The 23301-nt window shown below is 42.8% G+C and overlaps 1 protein-coding gene and 1 long non-coding RNA gene across 11 annotated transcripts in view; one reads left to right on the forward strand and one right to left on the reverse strand.

Annotated features, from left to right (window-relative positions):
- SLC25A13 (solute carrier family 25 member 13) overlaps window positions 1–23301 on the forward strand; it is a 272518-nt gene that overhangs the window by 242805 nt on the left and 6412 nt on the right. For all 10 annotated transcript variants that reach the window (XM_086397737.1, XM_086397738.1, XM_086397739.1 and 7 more), the window contains one exon: window positions 14386–14524. In XM_086397737.1, the coding sequence (XP_086253863.1) occupies window positions 14386–14524 (139 nt within the window). The remainder of the gene's footprint in view (window positions 1–14385; window positions 14525–23301) is intronic.
- On the reverse strand, window positions 14168–20470 carry LOC147374640 (uncharacterized). Its single transcript, XR_015162997.1, has 2 exons — window positions 18236–20470; window positions 14168–14622 (listed from the first exon to the last, which is right to left on the reverse strand). It is a non-coding gene; the product is annotated as an uncharacterized LOC147374640 (long non-coding RNA).

Raw genomic sequence — 23301 nt, forward strand, 5'->3', positions numbered from 1 at the left:
ACAGCAGCCAGAGTGATCTAAATTTAAAATATAAGTCAGATTAACTCATTCTGACTGTTTGCCTGGCACTGGTCTAGTTGTTTAGAATGTCACTATGAAAAGCCAAGTCCCTGCTGACACTTATGTGGGTAAAAGAAGTCAGCCATTCAGAAGACTCTATGACATCAAGTGAGGCTGAGAACCTTGAAGAAAAAGGAGGCAGGATGAAGGGATGGAGAAGGGCCAACTCCAGATGAAAGATGAAAGTGGGGGTGGGGGGTGGGCATGCTTTTAATAGGGCTTCCCTAGTTGTTCAGATGGTAAAGAATCTGCCTGCAATGCAGGAGACCCATGGCTACCTACTCCAGTATTCTTGCCTGGAGAATTCCATGGACAGAGGAGCCTAGTGGATCAGTTCAGTTCAGTCGCTCAGTCATGTCCGACTCTTTGTGACCCCATGAACCATAGCACAAGAGGCCTCCCTTTCCCTCACCAGCTCCCAGAGTATACCTGAACTCGTGTCCGTTGACTCAGTGATGCCATCCAACCATCTCATCCTCTGTCATCCCCTTCTCCTCCTGCCCTCAATCTTTCCCAGCTTCAGGGTCTTTTCAAATGAGTCAGCTCTTCGCATGAGGTGGCCAAACTATTGGAGTTTTAGCTTCAGCATCAGTCCTTCCATTGAACACCCAGGACTGATCGCCTTTAGGATGAACTGGTTGGATCTCCTTGCAGTCCAAGGGACTCTCAGAGTCTTCACCAACACCACAGTTCAAAAGCATCAATTCTTTGGTGCTCAGCTTTCTTTATGGTCTAACTCTCACATTGATACTTGACTGGGACATAATAGAGCGGTCAGAAAGGCATCTCTGAGATGATGACATTTGAGAAGAAACCAGAGTCAAGAGGAGGCTAGTGTGCCCAACAGAAACCATGTCTCTAGTGGAAACTTGTCTAGCAGCTTCTGTGCTACTGCATGTATATCCCAGCCCCGGCCCCTTCCCTGCTGGCCCGTCCTCTCCAGTCTGTGCCCTGGACCCCGCTCTCCACCTCCCTGCCTACTCTGCTCACTACACTGGCCGCCTTTCCTCTGCAGATCCTTCAAGCTCATCCCTTCATTTTCAGTTGCCTGAAGGCTCTTCCCCTCACATCTTAGCCCCGCAGATACCTGCTTGGAAGGACACCATGTCCCTGGCTGTCACAGCCCCTTATCCAGGTCTCTAAGCAGCCCATCACCCCCTGACACTCCCCTCTTGCCTCTCCTCTTCCAAAGTGAACTGTGATAGCAGAGACCTCGCTTACTCACTGCTGCGTCCTTGTGACAGCTTCTGGCGCGCGAGTAGACATTTGATCGATATTCATTGAGCAAATGAATGGTAAGCAAAAGCCAGATGTTGCCAAGTTATATAGCAAGGATATGAAAGCACAGAAAGAGGATAAGTTGACAAGTAGGGACCAAAGAAAACTAGGACACTGGGGAAGTTGAATGTGAAGGAAATAGCTAATTAGCTGAGAGATCGCTTTCCCGAGCTCTGAGGCCTCCATTTATTTATCCACAAGCTTTGCCCTGGGCACTGGAAATATGAGAGTGAACTCTAATGCATATTTTTTTTGGATTATCTATTTATTTATTTGGGTTGTGCTTGCGTCTTCGTGGCTGCGTGGGCTTTTCTCTAGCTGCGGTGTGTGGGCGTCTCCTGTTGCAGGGCGTGGGCCCTAGGCACGCAGGCCTCAGTAGTTACAGCCCACAGGCTCAGTGGTTGCAGTGCACGGGCTCAGTTGCATGTGGGATCTTCCCAGACCAGGGCTTGAACCCGAGGCTCCAGCATTGGCAGGTGGATTCTTTACCATTCAGCCACCAGGGCATCCCTAATGTATGGTTTAGGAAGTAGTTTACCATCTCGTGGGAGCAGCAGACAGGTAACGAGATCGCTGGACTACATGTGCAGTGGAGAAGGGCTGTCAGAGGGTCAGCCATGCAGCGTTCCAACAGAGATAGAGCTGACACATAGTAAGAAAGCCAGGAAGGCTTCCAAAGGGGAGATGGCATTGAAAGATGAGGTGTAGTTAGCCAGGGAGAAGGCAGAGACAGACGGCATGATCCGGTTTGTGTTGAGGAGGGGTCATTCAGCATCAGTGTGGAGAGTGCTGTGTTCAAGAGCAAGAGGAAGGCTGGGGATGGTGGGGAGGAGGGCTGACCATGGCCTAAACTAGGGCGTGATGGTGTGTGTGTTGGGGGGGTGTGTTTTTCGGGGGAGGTGATCTATTTAAAGGGTATGTGAGAGTTACACTTACCAAGTCTTGGAAAGTAATGAAACGAGAAAAGTATAGGAAGATTAAAAGCCAGATTTCTGGCTTGAGCATCTGGTGGATGATGATACTGTAAATTTTGTAATTTCATAATATTTGACAAGCTGCAAGAGACCTTAAAAGACCTTCTGTTTGGTGTTACCTTTATAACTGAGGAATCAAAGCTGATTCAGGAGAATCAGCTCGGTGATTGGCAGGTGGAGGTACAGCTGGACCGAGACTTCTCCTGACTCCGTCTGGTGGTGTTCTTACTCTACCTGCTGGATGTAGGGCTCGAGCCTTGTCAGAGGACTGGGGCTTGAGATGTTCTTTAGGGGTCATGTGCGTGCATGAGGCTGTGAGAGTGGGTACGACCCCCAAACCAATGGGACACCAATGATGGAACTCAACAACGGCCCGCGTTTGGGTGCAGGAATAAGTAAGTGTGGGGAAGAGGGTAGTAGAAACAGCTGTCCAGTGGAGAACTGGGAGGAACAGGTGGGAGCCCCAGGAGTGACGAGCTGGAAGTGGAGGAGAAAGAGGTGAGTGCTTTTCAAGTCCTGCAGAGACCAGGGGACTGAAGTCCAAGAAAAGGCCCGTGAACTGAAAGATGGAAGTCACCAGTTATCTTTCATGAATCAATTTAAGGAGAATGGCAGAGGTAGAAACCTGGAGGAGAAAAAATTCACAGATACAAACCACTCAGCCTAAAGATTGAGAAACAAAAGGGAAAGCATATAGCAACTGGAAGAAAAAATGGAGCCGAGCAGCAACGTTAGCAGGGAGAAGAGGTTGGGAGATTTATTGTTTTTTTGTTTTTTTAATTTTGTTGGGAGAACCATGCCTGTCTGTAGACAGAAGAGTCACTGATGATGGAAGGATTTGAAAAATCTGAAAATATAGCAGGGTCAGATATGGTGCTAGGACTTTCAGGAGGGGCAGAGGCAGGGTCCAGCCTTAGGTGTGTATGTGTGTGAGTGAGTGTGTTAATGTGTGCACACAAGCTCTTTAGGGCCAATGCTCACTCTGAGCTAGGCATCATGCTTAGCGCTTTATACAGTTTACATCATTTAATCCCTATTACAGCCTATTCTGGGCTCCCCTGATGGCTCAGACAGTAAAGAATCCACCTACAATGCGGGAGACCTGGGCTTGATCCCTGGGTCGGGAACATCCTCTGGACAAGGAAATGGTAACCCACTCCAGTATTCTTGCCTGGAGAATCCCATGGACAGAGGAGCCCAGTGGGCTATAGTCTAGGGGGTCGAAGAGAGTTGGACATGACTGAGTGACTAACAATTACTTACAGCCTATGATGCAGATAGTTGTTTTGTTTTTAAGCAGTTCCAAGTTACAGTTGAGGAAAGGAACACATGATGGGTTTAGGTAATTTTTCTAAGGTGGTATACCTTATAAGGAAGTGGGAGGCTGGGTTTCAAACTCAGTGCAATCTCTCTGTGGAATGCAAGGTATCACATAGAGATATCAAGCCAGGTAAGAGAGAGCCTGTGCCTGGTAGATAATGCAAGGAAGTCCAAAGACAAGGTTCCGTGCTATGCACAGATACGGAGCAGTGCACAGGTCTGGTGTCACTGTTGACACTCGCTTGCTAAAGAAATGGAAATAAAAAGAACTCCTGCTGCTGCTACTGCTAAGTTGCTTCAGTCGTGTCCGACTCTGTGCGACCCCAGAGATGGCAGCCCACCAGGCTCCCCCGTCCCTGGGATGAGAGGTCACTAAATGCCATGGATTGTGTGATAGTTTAGGCTAGGGTAGTTAAAGGATCATTTTTTCCCTAATTGCTTTTAATACCAAATGCTTTTTTAAAACGTTAGATGCTGCTAAGTCACTTCAGTCGTGTCTGACTCTGTGCGACCCCATAGACAGCAGCCCACCAGGCTCCCCGATCCCTGGGATTCTCCAGGCAAGAACACTGGAGTAGATTGCTATTTCCTTCTCCAATGCATGAAAGTGAAAAGTGAAAGTGAAGTTGCTCAGTCATGTCTGACTCTGTGCGACCCCATAGACGGCAGCCCACCAGGCTCCACCGTCCCTGGGATTCTCCAGGCAAGAACACTGGAGTGGGTTGCCATTTCCTTCTCCAGTGCATGAAAGTGAAAAGTGAAAGTGAAGTCACTCAGTCGTGTCCTACTCCTAGCGACCCCATGGACTGCAGCCTACCAGGCTCCTCTGTCCATGGGATTTTCCAGGCAAGAGTACTGGAGTGGGGTGCCATTGCCTTCTCCGAAAACGTTAGATAGAATGACTCAATTTTGCTTTGTTTTGTTGTTTAGAATAAGCACGTTATCTTTGATCTTATATCAGCTCTTTAAATTATAGAAATTAAAACTATCCATTGTGAGGCAATTCTGTTTCCTTAACTCTTACATTGACCAACGTAGCAGTTCACAGTCTGCCTGCCTTGTGGAGAGACACATAATCTGACAGTGAGCCAAGTGGCTATCATTCCAAATGATAGTACTGAAAAATAACTGTGTGCCTTCCTGATAACTTTGTCATTAATATCTGCCATAAAATGAACATTTAGGACATTTTGTCTTATTAAAAGGCAAAATTTTAGGAATTAAAGAGTATCAAGTACATCAAGAAGCCAGGTTTTGTATCTAATGTGGTGTGAGCTTGTGTCTAATATTCAAAATGATGTAATATTGTCCATATTGTGCTTAGAAGTTTGCATTAAAAGAAAATAAACTGGAAGAAAATATTTTAAAAATCTATCTGTTCCTACATTTCAGATGCATTATCTGTAAAAAGAGGATAATAGTACCTACACTTGTAACAGCAAATAAAATGGGACACTGTGAAAAAATATTTTTTTATTAAATGATGCCTAAAGGAACTGAATGTGCTGAACAGGACTAGAAAAGATCCTTTAAAATATTACAAAATGGTTAGTTTTTTTCATCATTCTTCCATTCATTCACCAAATATTTGTTGAGGGCTGACCTTCTATGAGGTGTGCTGAGTTATGTAGATGAGTGTGGCCTCATTGCCTTCAGAGTGATGAGTGTTAAGGGAGGTGAGAGAATAATTTTAGTGCCGTAAAGTTCTTTCAAAAGTTAATGTTAACAGGTAGTATAGTTTTTAAAAGAAGAAAGCTCATCTATAAAAAGGTATGTAATAACAGAACACAGGGAGGCCGGGTGTGCTGCAATTCATGGGGTCGCAAAGAGTCAGACACGACTGAGCAACTGAACTGAACTGAATCTCCTAGCCTCATGCTATGGGTAACCTATTTTTCTAGAGCCAAACATTTTTATCAAGTTAGTATTTTTATTTTGTTGTTGTTTCTTTGTTTTTGTTTTTTGCTAAGTACCTGCAGGATTAGTTTCAACAAAACACTTTTTTATTTTAGCTTAACTTTTGGAATATAATTTGCTGTCCTTTATATTTAGAAGTACTGAAACGATGCTACCAGTCTACTGTTCGTAGAGGGCTCTGAATATATTTTCCAAAAGTGATAGGTATATTTCTTATAATTTGTTCTTTCATTTCTCTGGTTTCTAATTTTGACCATGGTCTGTATTTAAAAGATGGCTAACTTGAGAGATATGCATTGAATATAAAATAAAGGAGATATGTCTTGTGACAGCCAGAGTCCTATGTGGGGTCTGATCAGTGTAGCAAACAACTTTAAATTTACTTAATAGGATTAGGTCTTTTGCCAAATAGAAGATTTGCTCTTAGCCTGGTAAATGTAGAACTCTCTCTGTGATTCATGTAGAAACCATATAGGAGTCATACTCCAGCTGCCAGCTTTTTAAAGACTATGTCAACTATTTATATTTTCCTGTTTGACAGGACAGTGTGCTTTACATTGATAATAGTAATTATCTTTATATCATCACTTTTTTCATTGAAGATGCTTGTACTAGGCACTTCGTATTAATCATTGGATTTAAATTAAATCTTATGTCAGTACAAATGTTCCTCACTGGTTTTGGAGAGGAACTTGAGGTGCAGAGATTTTAAGAACTTTGCCCAACATACGGTAGTTAAGTGGCAGAATAATGATCTGAGCCCAGGTTTCTGACTCTGCAGCCTGTATTCTTGCTCTTGCAGTATCCTGGCCATTGATGTGGAGTTGGCAGAATTCAGATATAGAGCCACATTTGAGATGATGTATTTTGACTATTTCTTTGAATGCAGTCTACCTCTTCTCATCCTCTTTGAGAGGACTTGCATGTAGATGTGCATAAGTGTGTGTGTGTGTGTGTGTGTGTAACTGAATCACTTTGCTGTACACCTAAAATTAATGCAGTCTTGTAAATCAAATATAGTTGAGTAGAAAAGCTTTTTTTTTTTTTTTTAATGCTCTCTTATACTATCTAGACAGCATGGAAAATTGCTTTGTTTCTGAGTGGAGGGAGAGAGAAGGGGGAGGGGGGAACCCTTCCCCTAAGCATCAGGAGTGCCAAGCTTGTCTCACATGAGTTTACATGAATTTATGTTTCTTGAGTGATATGAAAGCTCTCAAGATATAGGAATTTATTTTTAAATAACCTTGAATTGGTAGTGCCTCTAGCTACCTGAGAGAAGAACACAAGTTTTCTCAAGAGGAACCCACCCTGAGCTCAGATGTTAAAGAATTTTCATAGATAATGTTCCAAGGAAAATGAGCAGCTCTTAAACATCTCAAATCACACAAGGAAACGAGGCACTTTAAAAAGAGGTGGCAGACGCAACCTGACAGCATTTTAAACCTTCAAAGATTCAAAATTTCAAAATTATTGTAACTATAAAGTGAATTTTTTTAATGTAGAAGTGAAAATATTTATGATGATTGAAATTTAAAATTCAGCCTTTAACAGCCAATTAAACGCAGCTGAAGAGAGAATTAGTGAATGCGAAGATAAGAGAATTACTTGGAATAGAGACATAGAGTGGTACACAGGGAATTGTGAGCTGGTTTAATATGGGTATAAACAAAAACCAGGAGGAAATGATGGCTGAAAATTCTCTGCAACTATTGGAAGCTATCAATCTAGAGATTCAAGAAGTACAGCAAATCCCAATCTGGATAAATTAATCCAGACTAGACATATCGGAATGAAGCTGCTAAACACTGAAGCTGAAGAGAAGCTGAAGGGTGGCTGGAGAGGAAAGCAGATTGTCTTTAAAGGGGAACAGTTGAACTGTTGGCTAACTTAGAAGCAGGAACAGAGGAAGCTGGAAGTCATTTGAATGACATTGTCAGTGTGTACAGAAAAAAAAAAAAGCCTTTCAACCTAGAATTCTGTGGCCTCTGAAAATGTCTTCCAGGAACAGGGTAAAATAAAGATATTTTTTTAGACTAGCAAAACTCTGAAAACATATCATTGGTAGAATCTTCCCAAAGGAAATTCTAGAATGCACTTCAGGTAAGACGAAAGTGATTCCAGCTGATAGTTTGGAGATGGACCAAGGGATGAACAGCAAAGAAAGTGGTAAATATTTACTCTAAATGACTTTGCCTGAATTTAAATGTAATATCTATATATAATGGTAATTATAATGCTTAATGTAAGTTGAGCTAGAATTAAATACATAACCATAAGATGCAGTTGCTTGTAATTTAAATAGTCTAATGTGTAAGTATCATATAAGAGGAAGGTGAAGACTACAGAGTATTAAAATGTTCAGGATCTAAACCTGGGGACTAGAAACAGAGTGTGCAGCTTGTAAATGAGTAGCATGGAGAAGCTGGGGGCAAAGAAGGCAAGAAAGGAAAGAAAAATTGAAAACATGGGGCAGAAAGATTGAAAACATGGGACATAGTTTACAGATGAGCTTTGTGAAGAAGACAAGACGTGTTTGAGACTAAAGTCCCATGTGGTAAAGCTCTCCATCCCATCTGAATGATGAGCATCACTGATGGCCAAGCAACATGCAATGGTAGAAGACTAGAGAATTACACCTGGCACAGGTGTGGCATTTCCTACCCAAATCCCTCAAGTTGTCAAGGTGCTTTTGTTAGGACTGCAATGAAATTAAAGAGACACCAATATCCTAAAAGTCCCTGGACTAAAGAAAGCAAAGAATAAGCATTGAGATTGTATATACAGGTTGATGTTAATTTCAGCGTCACATACATGGAGTCTCCGGTTGTTGACTGGTTGATTCGGCTTTAACACCAGTGACACAGCATAACAGGCAAGGCGCCAGTGGTGTTTCTCAGTAAGATGCTGAAATGCACCCTTTTCAAATCCTTAACTGTCCCTTGACTGGGTGGGAGAGGTGCTGCCAGGTTGAGTATCCAAGGGTTAACTCGCTTGGGAGAAACCAAGAGGAATGCTCAAGGATCAAGACATGACATGCCGCCCATTGTTTGCAGCTCCAGGATCAAAATATACAATTATACATGCCAAATAAATTCTAAACCTGGAAGGCAGGAAAAGAGGGGTGGCTCTGCCTACAGGTGCCAGAAGCATTAAATAACCTTCCCAGACAAGGTGCACCACTGTTGGCCTGAAGGCTGCAGGGTCCCCCCGGTCTGGCATTTTCCCTCGTGTTAGACAATGTGAATTCACTGCAGGAGTCTCTGTTAAGCCTCCGTCTCCCAGACCTGCTGGCTCCTGGTGCCGGGCCCTGACACAGAGGTGCCTTTGTGAGTGTAATTACCTTCCCCTGTATTAGAAGGAGTCTGTTTGGAGTTCTGTTTGTAGGTGCAGCTAGAATAGGCAGGAATTAGCATGTGAAAAGATCTGCCCTGGCCCTGACTTCTTTATCAGCCACCATCCTTCAGGATTTTTTCCCCTGCCTCGGATTATCGGGCAGGTGTGATACCGTCCAAGATGAAGAGCTTTCAAAGAAGGAGAAAGACACTGGAGATAGCAACGTGTATGTGTGTGTAAAATACAAATCCTGTTGTGTTACATCTTTAGACAATTTCATGCCAGACAGAGCTGGCAGAGTAAACTTGGGTGGATGATTCCAGCAACTTAAGAACTGATTAAAGTTCCCTTGGGCTTTCACCATAGTGTTCACATCAGAAAAAAAAAAAAAAAAATGAGACGCAAAACAAATAATTCCTTTACCCTGGCTGTGCTGTGGCCAGCGTCTCTAAACTGTCTAATTGTCCTGTCCATCATGGACTATTAACGTGGGGATAAGTGAAGTTCCTAGACTTTATCAAATAGAATGGTGATCGAGAGACTCTGGATGGATATGGGGTTGGAATGGAGCCAGAGTTGATAATTAACCTAGATCTGAGTTTTGATTCTACTTCATTCACATATAGGTCTCCCCTAAGATGCCTTTTACTGTTCCTGTGTGTTATTAGTGGGTCTTTTATTAACAAGAAGAAAAAAAAAAAACACATAATTTCCCCTTTTTGGTGAAAGAGTGCTTTAATGGAGAATAAGAAAATTTGATGATTGCATTTTTCATATATTAATTTCCCCCAAGTGATTTTACTGTGTGTACAAAGGAAATTCGGGGCCAGCCAGGGAATGTCTGAGGGCAGAGCTGTCTAGAGCAGGGAAATCTGTGGATTTTTCTTACAGGGAGGAACATTTAAAGATTTATTTTGGGTGGTACACCCTTTGTCATTTATTAATTTTTTAATGGCCAAAGTACTTAATTTTGTGTTGCTGACGCAGGTTTTTGGGCAGCATGGAATGTTTTCCTTTATTATTAAATATAAGGTTGCCTGTTCAGAATGGGTAACGACTTAGTAAAAACTGTACGTGGGGCAAGTAGCGTTTGAGTCAAACAGGTTTCTGTTTTGATGTAGGACGGGAGAAGGGGTGTTCACCACAACGTGAAGGATTTATCAAGGAATCTGGGAAACATTCTCAGTGCTGGAACTTGAAAAGCCTCCCTCACATCCGGCCTCTCTCCGTGGTGCGGGAGCAACAGGTCAGGTGTTGCCTGAGGCAGCCTTACAAATCGGCACCTGCCTTTGTGCCTAGACCTGAAGGAAGTGGTAGGGAAAGGAGACCAGGGAAATTTAATAAGTCTGTGCCTTTTTCCTCAACCCTTTTCAGAGTTAGCTTTCCTTGGGAATTGGGCTTTAACGCCTGGCATGTGAGAGAGGCGAGGGGCACCTCATGGCTAGGGAGAAGCCGTGGGCTGCCAAGAGATGCCCGAGCAGGTGCCAGGAAAGGCAGGGACCACAGACCTCCTCGTCCCCACCAGTCCTCACACTTGCACTGGATTTGATACTTTACCTGGGACTTTAATAATTATTTCCTTGTGGATTCCCAAACCCCTGTTCCCCTGCGGGCCCCAAAGCAGGCAACCTTTGGTCACCCTTTTTGGTAGAAGTGGGAGATTTCGCCTTTAACTTTCCTCCGTGCTCCTCTATCGCCCGGCCATATAGCCCCGGGAGATGGTACATCTGTTAGGCCCCAGGGCCTTCATAACTCACTCAATGGAAAGTAGAGTTTTTAAAGGTTTTCATTTGTGGACAAGACATCCCTGCTTCTATGGAGCAGAGATGGTGGCTGTTCCACAAAATATCTTTATTCTTCCATTCTCCTCTTCTCTTCCTTTTTTTTTTTTTTCAGATAATCAGAAACCTAAAACCTCTTACAGGGTCTCACCTTGGCTCCAGCACGTGTAACTTATCTGACCACATGGTTGATTCCTGGTAGAAAAAGAGATAACAAATTCCCGACCATTTTTTTCCTTTCATGTTTCACAGTATAGCTCCGCCTTTACCTCCGATGGGTTTTGTTTGTTCATTGTGTTTTGATCAAGTCATTTTTCTTCTTAGTCATCTGGAACTGTTTTCAAACATCTCTTAAAGCATACTACACCTCTTGTTAGTCTCTTGTTCTCACAGTGATACATGGCTTATTGCCATGATTTCAGGAAGGCAGAGTTCCTTCTCGGGAAAACCCAGCTGCTTCTTCACTTCGCCTTACTCTTCTGTGTCAGAGTAAGGGATGTTTCTAATTTCAGATCACATATTGGTGTATCCGAAGCCTCTCATTTCTCCTTTTAGTTGTGGTGTTTTCTATGCGACTCAGCAAAGCCAAATCCGTGTCACCAGGAATGTGTCTTAGGCCCTAACAGCCAAGGCGTTTGTTGTTTTCTAAATTAAATCAGATGTAGTTTCTGGCTGTACTCTGAAGTAGGCAACAGTGATCCAGGCAGACAGAAGAGCATGCAGCGATCTCAGGATAGCGTCGAGGAGGCGTAGACAGTGTGATGTGTGTGTGCTCAGTCGTGTCTGACTCCGCAACCCCATGGACAGGGCCCTCTGTCCATGGGATTCTCCAGGCAAGAATACTGGAGTAGGTTGCCATTTTTTCCTCCAGGGAATCTTCCTGACCCAGGGATTGAACCCGCATCCCTTGAGGCTCCTGCATTGGCAGATGGGTTCTTTACCACCTTGCCCCTGGGAAGGCCAGACAGTGTGGGGCCGTGTGGAATCCACTCCTTGTCTGTTTTCTACTTACTTTGAAAGAGTGGTGTTTGGGTTTAAATGAATGAAGAGGAGGTATGTAAGAGCTCGCTGTGCCTAGCTTAACCGTCATCAAAGAAGATGCAGAGTGATAGGTGTGCCTTGACTGGTCAGATGAATGAGGCTTTCACTGAGAGGAATCAGGCTGCCCAGGAGACGAACATGGGACAGGGAAGCCATTGCAAAGCCTTGACAAAGGTGAGAATACCGGGTCTAATCCACGGGACAGCCAAAACCATGGTGATGGTGGAGTTTTTGAAACAGCATATAGAAAAGAAATTTAGGCGTTTTGGCTAAGGCTGTGTTAGACCATATCACCCCTCACTTGCCCACAGAAAAGAAAACCAGATAGCATGAGTCGAAGGAGAAGAAAAGGTGTAAATGAACCACAGAAACAGGATCCCAGATGTGGAATGGTTGTTACTATTACTTTTGAAGGTGGCGCTCCAAAACATATATGGTAGTTGTACTGTTTTTCAATTGTTAATATTCTCCTGTATTGTCTGAGATCAGCACTTAATACTTTATAATCAGAGAGGAAAATATGTTAAAGGGAAAATATTACCAGTAGTATTACCAGCGCATATAGACTAGAGTGCTATAGATGCAAAGATTCGGGAGATGAGGTCAATAGTTAAAAACTAATAGATTAGTAAAAAGCAAGCTTTGTGTGAGGAGTGACATCGCTCTAAACAGTTACTCCAAAGTGACTTGTTTAGGAAGTCAGTAAAATGGCACTGTTTCGTTTTGCTTTTTTTAACCATACAGAGGGAGTCAAACATGAAGAAGTTTTAACTGATCTTAATTTGAGATGGTCATTTGGTATCTAATTTGAATGTCTCCTGGACAGACTCTGCTTGTGAGCAAATAGGGAAGAGAACTTACAGGCAGGTTTGGAGGCAAAATAGGGAAGAGGAAGTGAAAATAGACAAACAAATGAGTAACAATATTACCCCTACACAGGAACTCCCCAGATTATAATCTTTAAAAAAACAAATCGTTAGGAAAGGATTGAATGCTGCATGGATACTGGTGTTACCCTGTACTTTTTCCTCTTGAAAAAACTGGGCGAGATGGCAAAAACTCGAGCATCCTGCATTTTGGACCCATCTCTGGCACTGCCTCCAAGGAAGTCCTTTGAGCAAGTCAACAGCAAGGCCCTTAATAAATATGCAGTTGATAGGTTAACTGTCCTGGGCATCATTTTGCACATGTATAAAATGAGGAATTTGGCTCTGATGAATGCTGTGGTTCTTCTTTTCAGTTAGTCATTTAACAGGTTGGGGTTAACAGGAGTGTGGGCTGATTGGCCACATGTGATAGAGATATGTCCTTTATTTATTTATTTAGAATATCTGTACTCACAGTGGGCAGAGGCAGCTTATTAACACATCCATGGGTGAGTTGGTTGAAGAACAGCCAACATGACAGAATCCAGATTCCAAGCATTTGTTCCACTTGGAAGGATGGGCCAAACCAGGATGAAGTTTAATAGGATTAAACATAAAGCCCTGCTTATGTTACTTGTTTAGGGCAATCAATTAAGTTACAGTAGACCTATGTTAATAGCAGTTCCTATGAAAAAGACTAAGGGTTTTATTACCCACAAGCTCAGTGTGAGTCAGGAGTATAATTCGGATGTTAGAGAAGGAAAGGCTACGATAACAGATGTGTAGTGTTAAGGAGCTTTGACAGACTGAAGCCTGGCATCAGGCTAATAGCCGAGATCCAACATCACTAGACCTCAATAAATGTCACGGGCTTGGCTAGATCTGTGGAATCGAATGGATTCATTCCTGTCTTTGAAGAATCTCTCAATTTGGTGAAAATTTTTAGGTATTAGAAATCTGTGAAAGAAATGGTGTTGAAAAGGGGGGCTTTCTTCCCATTTAGCCTACCTAAAACACATTATATGTCTTGTGGTTTTTGGTAGAATTTTATATCATATTTCTGGGCATGCATCAATTTTCAAGGCCTCCCCATAGCATTATTTTGGCACCAGAAATGATTTGGTGAAGACCTTGCCTTAGCTGCTAATTGTTCTACACAGAGCTCTTAAATGTACAGGAATTATTATAAACATTTTAAGGTTTTAGTACAGGCATTTATCAACATTTCATAGACCCTGGAGAGTAGGGTAAGTACATGAATAAATTGGGGGATCCATGAACCCCTTGAAAAGGTATATAATTTTTTACATATGTGTAATTTTTTCTGGGAAAAAATCCAACATTTTCATGAGAGTCTCAAAAACAATACAAAAAACAACCCCCTTGCCCTGCCACCTCTATAATTTGCCCACTTCCAGGTGTATAACGAAGAGGCATCTTGATTGTTGATGCCTACCTTCTGAGAACAAATCCTCCTTGAAATGCCAGTGACCTGCCCTCAGTTAGGGATTTAAAAGGATGTTGCAGGCAGAGTTCCAAAACCATTTTCACCAAAATCTTACCATGAGAATAAGGAAGAACTCTCCCTTCTTGCTCATACCATGCAATAAAATGCTTTATTTTAAATTACAAAATTCTGACTTATTACTTGCAGAATCCGGGTTATATATACTTTTTTCCATTCCCCTTTCAGCTTGTAAGTACACATTTGGTCTTCTCCAGGAATATTTTGTTCTGAGGGAAGTTCCAAAGAAGCTTGATCTTCTCAATGGGATATGTGTTTCATGTGGTTTCTCTTCCTTTGCAAACACACAGGGTGCCAAAGCTTGCTTTCTGCGGGACATTCCTTTCTCGGCCATCTACTTCCCGTGCTACGCTCATGTGAAGGCAGCCCTTGCAAACGAAGATGGGCAGATCAGCCCTGGAAGCCTGCTCTTAGCTGGCGCCATAGCCGGTGAGTGTCCTTGGAGCTCTGCTCCCACCCACGCCCCTGCGCCGGGGTCTTTGCTTAGTTCCTGATGTGAGATGGCCAGAGATTGCTTTGAAGAGCTCCTGAAAAGAAAGGGAAAGAAGTGAATCTTACTTCTGGCAGATCTGGCTGTTAGACAAGCTTAATTCGTTAACTACCTCCCCGCCTACCACCACCAAAAAAAAAAGGGGGGAGGGGGCTCGTTAAAGATCGGTGCATTTTGTAACATTGTCAGATTCCAATTCAAGCTCATGTCCTTTCGTGGGTTTCATTTACTAGTGTAAGAACAAGAACTATTCCGTCAGACTTTTTTTTTTTAAATGTTAATGTGAGAAAAAGAAAGTGAAGTCACTCAGTCGTGTCCAACTCTTTGTGACCCCATGGACTGTAGCCCACTAGGCTCCTCCATCCATGGAATTTTCCAGGCAAGAGTACTGGAGTGGGGTGCTGTTTCCTTCTCCAGGGGATCTTCCCGACCCCGGGGTTGAACCCGGCTCTCCCACATTGTGGGCAGACACTTTACCATCTGAGCCACCAGGGAATCCCTTAAATGTCAATACCTGAGCCCTAAAAGTGTCTAACCGAAGTAATACATAAAAGCTCATCCAGGAAATTTAAGCAATAGTTATCCTCATCGAGAGAAAAGAAATGTAGTGGAACTGGAAGCTGCTTGGGTCCGATTCCAGCTAGCTGTGTAAGGTTATAAGATTGGAGTTTGTGCATGTACTGAATCTCAGCGAGAAGTGACTGTCTGTCTCTAGTGCTACTGTGCAAGTATGAAAGGAAGAAAACAGATGCGGAAGTTGGCTTTTCCATTCCCAATGTAAATCCCTTGAGGAAATCTGGTTATAGCCCCAACAGGAATGACTGTGCTCTTTGAGGCGGCTCCTTGTTTAGAGACTCCAAGGGTAGAACAATCTGGATTATCTCCCCGGGCGGTGACAAACATGTAATGAGCTAACAGACCTTGAGGCAGTCATGGGGTGCCTGGCTTCAAAGTTTCCACACAGGGGGTGCTCTCCTCAGACGTGTGGCTTGCCTCTCTGGAGACCTACCCCCTGCTTTGAGAAACTTTCTCCAGTCTTGTGACCCCCTGTGTCCTGCCTGTAGCCTGAGGAGCCCTGGAGGCAGGAACCCCTGGAACTACTCTTTAAATTCCTACTATTCTGTTGGGTGCTGTGCTCAGTCATGTCCATCTTGAACCCAGGTCTCCTGCATTGCAGGCAGATTCTTTACCATCTGAGCCACAAGCTCACGAAGTGAAGGCGTTAGTTGCTCAGTTGTGTCTGACTCTTCACGACCCCTTGGGCTATAGCCCACTAGGCTCTTCTGTCCATAGGATTCTCCAGGCAAGAATACTGGAGTGGGTTGCCATTTCCTTCTCCAGGGGATCTTCCTGACCCAGGGATCAAACCCGGGTCTCCTACATTTCAGGCAGATTCTTTACCATCCGAGTCACCAGTTCAGTTCAGTTCAGTCGCTCAGTCGTGTCCGACTCTTTGCAATCAATGAATCGCAGCACGCCAGGCCTCCCTGTCCATCACCAACTCCCAGAGTTCACTCAGACTCACGTCCATCGAGTCAGTGATGCCGTCCAGGCATCTCATCCTCTGTCGTCCCCTTCTCCTCCTGCCCCCAATCCCTCCCAGCATCAGGGTCTTTTCCAATGAGTCAACTCTTCACATGAGATGGCCAAAGTACTTGAGTTTCAGCTTTAGCATCCTTCCTTCCAGATAAATCCCAGGGCTGATCTCCTTCAGAATGGACTGGTTGGATCTTCTTGCAGTCCAAGGGACTCTCAAGAGTCTTCTCCAGCACCACAGTTCAAAGCAGTCAATTCTTTGGCGCTCAGCTTTCTTCACAGTCCAAGTCTCACATCCATACATGACCACTGGAAAAACCATAGCCTTGACTAGACGGACCTTTGTTGGCAAAGTAATGTCTCTGCTTTTCAATATGCTATCTAGGTTGGTCATGACTTTCCTTCCAAGGAGTAAGCGTCTTTTAATTTCATGGCTGCAGTCACCATCTGCAGTGATTTTGGAGCCCCAAAAAATAGTCTGACACTGTTTCCACTGTTTCCCCATCTATTTGCCATGAAGTGATGGGACCGGATGCCATGATCTTCGTTTTCTGAATGTTGAGTTTTAAGCCAACTTTTTCACTCTCCTCTTTCACCTTCATCAAGAAGCTTTTTATTTTTAGTTCCTCTTCATTTTCTGCCATATGGGTGGTGTCATCTGCATATCTGAGGTTATTGATATTTCTCCCGGCAATCTTGATTCCAGCTTGTGCTTCTTCCAGCCCAGCATTTCTCATGATGTACTCTGCATATATGTTAAATAAGCAGGGTGACAAAGCCTTAAATTCTTGGTTAATCGTTTTTCTTCAAAGGTGGTGATATTACTGTATGAGGCAGGGTTGTCCTTACCTGGCAGTTCAGGAAGCCTTATTATATGAATCCACAGTGAGATTACTCTACCTACATCAGAAAATCATGATTTTATAACTAGAGCATAGAATTCCCAGTTTTAATGCCTGTTTGGCCACATTGACTCACTGTCTCCTTTATATGTCATTTACAGATGTATAAATGATAATGTTTTGAGCCCAAAGGTTATAATACCATTTATTTCAAATCACTTACCCAAAATAAGTGAGAAACTTACCAGCTTACCAGTAGGACCTACTGGGGAAAACTAGCATACCACTTAGAATCCACCTGCCAGTGTAGGAGCCATGGGTTCAACCCCTGCATTGGGAAGATCCCCTGGAGCAGAAAGTGGCACCCCACTCCAGTATTCTTGCCTGGAAAATCCCATGGATAGAGGAGCCTGGAGGGCTACAGTCCATGGGGTCGCCAAAGAGTGGGACACGATTTAGAGACTAAACAACAACAACTCCATTATTCTATGAACCTAAGATAATCATCATTTAACATTTTTGCTCATTTCTGCCCCTTGGGTGGTTTTTAACAGGGCTGTGATCACACTGTGGGTATGTTATTCACTCACTGTCATTTCTGAAGCGTTGGTCACCATCATGGCAAAATGAAAGACGGCAGGTGCTGTGGGCTCAGGCTATCTAGGTTCAAATTCCAGTTTCCCCACTGAAAGCTATGTGACCCAAATGAGTTACTTAATGTCTCTCTGTTTGTTTCTCCACCTATGGATGGAGCTATGAATAGTCTTAGTCTCATAAGACTATTATGAAGATCAAGTGAATTAATAGGTACAAAGATCCAGGAAAGAACCTGGGACATAATAAGTATTTTTATTATTTTTTAATTTTTTTCTATTAAGTATTTTTGAATGTTCAGTACTAGTATTAATTTTCTTAATTTAAAACTTTGTAAACGAAATTTTTAATTGCCGCATGCTTACATCATCGTCAATCTTAGATGATAAACTTTTTTTCAGAAAAAATGTAAATACATAATATTGTTAAACATCTTTGCGCATAAGACTTTTCTCTGTTTTAGATCATTTCTTTGGGAGACATAAATTCTCTGAAATGAGTTTGCTGGTGAAAAAAAAAATATATATATATATATATTATTTAAAGGCATACTGGTTTATATCCCCATGCTGCTATTATTTTAGCCCTCTAACCATCCTATCATCTTTCAGAGTTGTTCTCCAGATACCATCTGTATTAGTTATTGGTTACCACATAACACATTATGCCAAAACTTACCAGCTTAAAACAACATATGTTTATTATGCCAGGATCTGTGGGTCAGGAGCAGCTTCTGTGGGTGCCCTCTAGCTCAAGTCTGTTGTAGGGATGTCAGCCAGGGCTCCAGAAGGCCTGGCCAGGGTGGAGGAAGCATTTTCAGGATGGCTCAATCACATGGCTTTGGCTGGTCCATTGATTCCTTGCCACGTGGCTGCTCTGTGGCTCCTTGGGTGTCCTCATGCCACGGCCGCTGGCTTCCCCCAGAGCAAGATGAGGGAGGGGTAGGAGAGAAGAAGAGAAAGCAGAAGTTGCAGTGTCTTTATGAACAGTCGCACCCCTTCATTTCCACACTGTCCCATCGGTCATTCTGATCAGCCTCTGTGATGTCACGGAGATGACAGAGAGGCAGAGGTCAGAACATCAGGAGGGGAAGACCACTGAGGCCCATTTGGGAGCGAGCTGCACTGTGACCATGGAAGGACTCCTTCCATCTTACTGTCCACCTCCCCTTCCCTGTAAGGCAGGGTGATATGTAAGACAGAGGTTGTCATTGGTGTTTTTCTCGAAAGGACAGATCAGCCACAAAGCTTGATGATCTTGAATATTCCACAAGTCTGTATCAACTGTGTAAGGAGAACTGAGCTACTTCCTTAATTTCATAACAAATATCAGAAGCCATGGCAAATGTCATGACCTCCAGTCTCATTAAAATTAAGAAGGTTTTGGTTACCCTGTTTTTGAGCCTTGTTTTGGAGGTGCCAGTCAATATGGTAAACGTGAAAGGGAAGTAACAGTCATAAGTATTAGAAGAAATGAGTCTGTCATTATTTGAAAATGATTATTTACCTGAAAATCCAAATTAAAATACCTAAAAATGAATCGGGAGAGGACATGTTGATGGGGTGCATAGTCACAAAGCCTGGGGAGTAGGTAGGTTCCAAGGCCAAAGTGATCTCTGTTATCATTAAGAGAAAGGAGGGAATCTGATCTCAAAATAAGCTGTAAGGAATAGTAATTGACCACTAACTTATTTATTATGAGAAATGTCTCAGTACTACTTTTATGTGACAGAATAAACATTTTTATACAAAATATAATTTTTATATTTTATACTTCAGTTGATCTCTTATACAGGCTACATATATTTTTTGTTGGACAATGCTATTATACATAAGATCCATCTGGGTTCAGTGAATATGATTTTCCCCTTTTATGTTTTGACAGGAATTTTAGTTATTCAGTAATTATTACCTGACTTTCTCCAAAAAATTTGTTTTGATTTAAAGTTAGGTTGCTTTAGTAATATGCAACTTTTTAACATAACAGGTGGTTGTCGGTATCTTAAAATGTAGAGAATATTACAGTTTTTTGGGTCTGTGTATATCTGGTTATTGGAGAAGGCAGTGGCACCCCACTCCAGTACTCTTGCCTGGAAAATCCATGGACAGAGGAGCCTGGTAGGCTGCAGTCCGTGGGGTTGCTAAGAGTTGGACACGACTGAGCGACTTGACTTTCACTTTCTCTTTCATGCATTGGAGAAGGAAATGGCAATCCACTTGAGTGTTCTTGCCTGGAGAATCCCAGGATGGCGGAGCCTGGTGGGCTGCCGTCTATGGGGTCGCACAGAGTCGGACACGACTGAAGCGACTTAGCATATCTGGTTATAAACTTGGAAGATCTTTAAATACTGGGAACATCTCTCTTAATTCACAGGATTGGGTTAAGACTAACGGCTGTTTGAATTTATGTTCATTAGCCAAAGTGCTTCACGTGTCAGAAGGTGAGGGTTGATGCCAGGGACCTGAAATTAAGGAACCAAGGTCTAATTCACTCTAATTAAGTGTTGCTTTTTTGATTAAAGAAGGGCATTTCAAAGTGCTTTATGGATAATATCAAATGAAGGATATCTAATACTTATCAAATATTACAGAGCAGCTCATCCCAGAGGGTCTTAATTTCAGAGTGCTGAGGTAGAGGAACAAGTCAGACTGCAGTGATGGTCCTGTGATCGTTGAATTAATTAGTTTAAGTAGCAATTCAGAAATATCTTTAACAGCTGTTGAAAGTACAGATACGGGAGAGTTATGAGTGTGACTGATCACGATGCTTTCACAAATGTATTAGAAGAATTGAGTTAGGAGAAAAGTACCATTGGCACATAATTATATAAAATATAGCAATTTTTAAATTATGTAGACATAGAGCTTAGGATAATTTAAAGCAATTCTTAGATCCTTAAAAAAAAACAAGTAGTAGAGAAGGTGGATAAAGGTAATGGACTGAGCATGTTCATCGATCTTGCCTCGCAGATACCTTAAAATGTTAGAAAATAGTTTCCATAAATCCTTATTAGTACTAGCCTTCAGAAGACAGCCAATCCAAACTTGAAATAACAAAAAAATGCCATAGCCCAAAACACAGGCAGGAGAAGCTGCTTTTATTAATGTCAGATCAGTTCAGTTCAGTCGCTCAGTCCAGTTCAGTCGCTCAGTCATGTCCGACTCTTTGCGACCCCATGGACTGCAGCACACTAGGCTTCCCTGTCCATCACCAACTCCTGGAGTTGACAAACTCATGTCCATTGAGTCGGTGATGCCGTCCAACCATCTCATCCTCTGTTGTCCCTTTCTCCTTCTGCCTTCAATCTTTCCCAGCATCAGGGTCTCTTCAAATGAGTCAGTTCTTCACATCAAGTAGCCAAAGTATTGGAGTTTCAGCTTCAACATCAGTCCTTCCAATGAATATTCAGGACTGATCTCCTTTAGGATGGGCTGGTTGGATCTCCTTGCTGTCCAAGGGACTCTCAAGAGTCTTCTCCAACACCACAGTTCAAAAGCATCAATTTTTAGTGCTCGGCTTTCTTTATAGTCCACCTCTCACATCCATACATGACAACTGGAAAAACCATAGCTTTGACTACACGGAACTTTGTCAGCAAAGTAATGTCTCTGCTTTTTAATATGCTTTCTAGGTTGGTTATAACTTTTCTTCCAAGGAGCAAGTGTCTTTTAATTTCATGGCTTCAGTCACCATCTGCAGTGATTTTGGAGCCCAGAAAATAAAGTCTGTCACTGTTTCCATTGAATTGTTTCCAGTCTGATTTGGAACAGACTGGTTCCAATCGGGAAAGGAGTACATCAAGGCTGTGTACTGTCACCCTGCTTATTTAACTTATATGAGGAGTACATCATGAGAAATGCTGGGCTAGATGAAGCACAAGCTGGAATCCAGACTGCCCGGAGAAATATCAATAACCTCAGCTATGCAGATGACACCACCCTTATGGCAGAAAGCAAAGAAGTAAAGAGCCTCTTGATGAAAGTGAAAGAGGAGAGTGAAAAAATTGGCTTAAAACTCAACATTCAGAAAACTAAGATCATGGCATCTGGTCCCATCACTTCATGGCAAATAGATGGGGAAACTGGAAACAGTGACAGACTTTATTTTGGGGGGCTCCAACATCACTGTAGATGGTGACTACAGCCATGAAATTAAAAGACACTTGCTCCTTGGAAGAAAAGTCATGACCAACCTAGACAGCATATTAAAAAACAGAGACATTACTTTGCTGACAAAGGTCCATCTAGTCAAGGCTATGGTTTTTCCAGTAGTCAGTCATGTATGGATGTGAGAGTTGGACTGTGAAGAAAGCTGAGCGCTGAAGAACTGATGCTTTTGAACTGTGGTGTTGGAGAAGACTCTTGAGAGTCCCTTGGACTGTAAGGAGATCCAACCAGCCCATCCTAAAGGAGATTAGTCCTGAATATTCATTGGAAGGACTGATATTGTAGCTGAAACTCCAATACTTTGGCCACCTGATGTGAAGAACTGACTCATTTGAAAAGACCCTGATGCTGGGAAAGATTGAGGGCAGGAGGAGAAAGGGATGACAGAGGATGAGATGGTTGGATGTCATACCGGCTCAATAGACATGAGTCTGAGTAAACCCCGGGAGTTGGTGATGGACAGGGAAGCCTGGTGTGCTGCAGTCCATGGGGTCGCAAAGAGTCAGAAACAGCAAGTGACCTGAACTGTTTCCCCATCTATTTGACATGAAGTGATGGGACCGGTTGCCATGATCTTAGTTTTCTGAATGTTGAGTTTTAAGCCAACTTTTTCACTCTCCTCTTTCACTTTCATCAAAAGGCTTTTTAGTTCTTCTTCGCTTTCTGCCATAAAGCAAAGTGTCATCTGCATAACTGAGGTTATTGATATTTCTCCAGGCAGTCTTGATTCCAGCTTGTGCTTCATCCAGCCCAGGATTTCTCATGATGTACTCTGCATATAAATTAAATAAGCAAGGTAAAAATACACAGCCTTGATGTACTCATTTCCCAATTTGGAACCAGTCTGTTGTTCCATGTCCAGTTCTAACCGTTGCTTTCTGACCTGCATACAGATTTCTCAGGAGGCAAGTCAGGTGGTCTGGTGTTCCCATCTCTTTAAGAATTTTCCTCAGTTTGTTGCGATCCACATAGTCAAAGGCTTTGGCATAGTCAATAAAGCAGAAGTAGATGTTTTTCTGGAACTCTCTCACTTTTTCAGTGATCCAACAGATGTTGGCAATTGCTCTCTGGTTTGTCTGCCTTTTCTAAATCCAGCTTGAACACCTGGAAGTTCACGGTTCATGTACTGTTGAAGCCTAGCTTAGAGAATTTTGAGCATTACCTTTCTTTGGGATTGGAATGAAAACTGACCTTTTCCAGTCCTGTGGCCACTGCTGAGTTTTCCAAATTTGCTGGCTTATTGAGTACAGCACTTTCACAGCATCATCTTTTAGGATTTGAAATAGCTCAACTGGAATTCTATCTCCTCTACTAGCTTTGTTCATAATGATGCTTCCTAAGGCCCACTTGACTGCATTCCAGGATGTCTGGCTCTAGGTGAGTGATCACACCATCGTGGTTATCTGGGTCATGAAGATCTTTTTTGTACAGTTCTTCTGTGTATTCTTGCCATCTCTTCTTAATATCTTCTGCTTCCGTTAGGTCCATACCATTTCTGTCCTTTATTGTCAGATCAGAACCAGATAATTTGAACCTCCAAGTGAACAATGGATAAAATGCCTGGAGTGTGGGAGGGAG

Source organism: Bos grunniens, chromosome 4, assembly GCF_055505025.1.
Source record: "Bos grunniens cultivar Pamir isolate PY7600 chromosome 4, Bosgru_T2T1.0, whole genome shotgun sequence".
Lineage (NCBI taxonomy): Eukaryota > Metazoa > Chordata > Mammalia > Artiodactyla > Bovidae > Bos > Bos grunniens.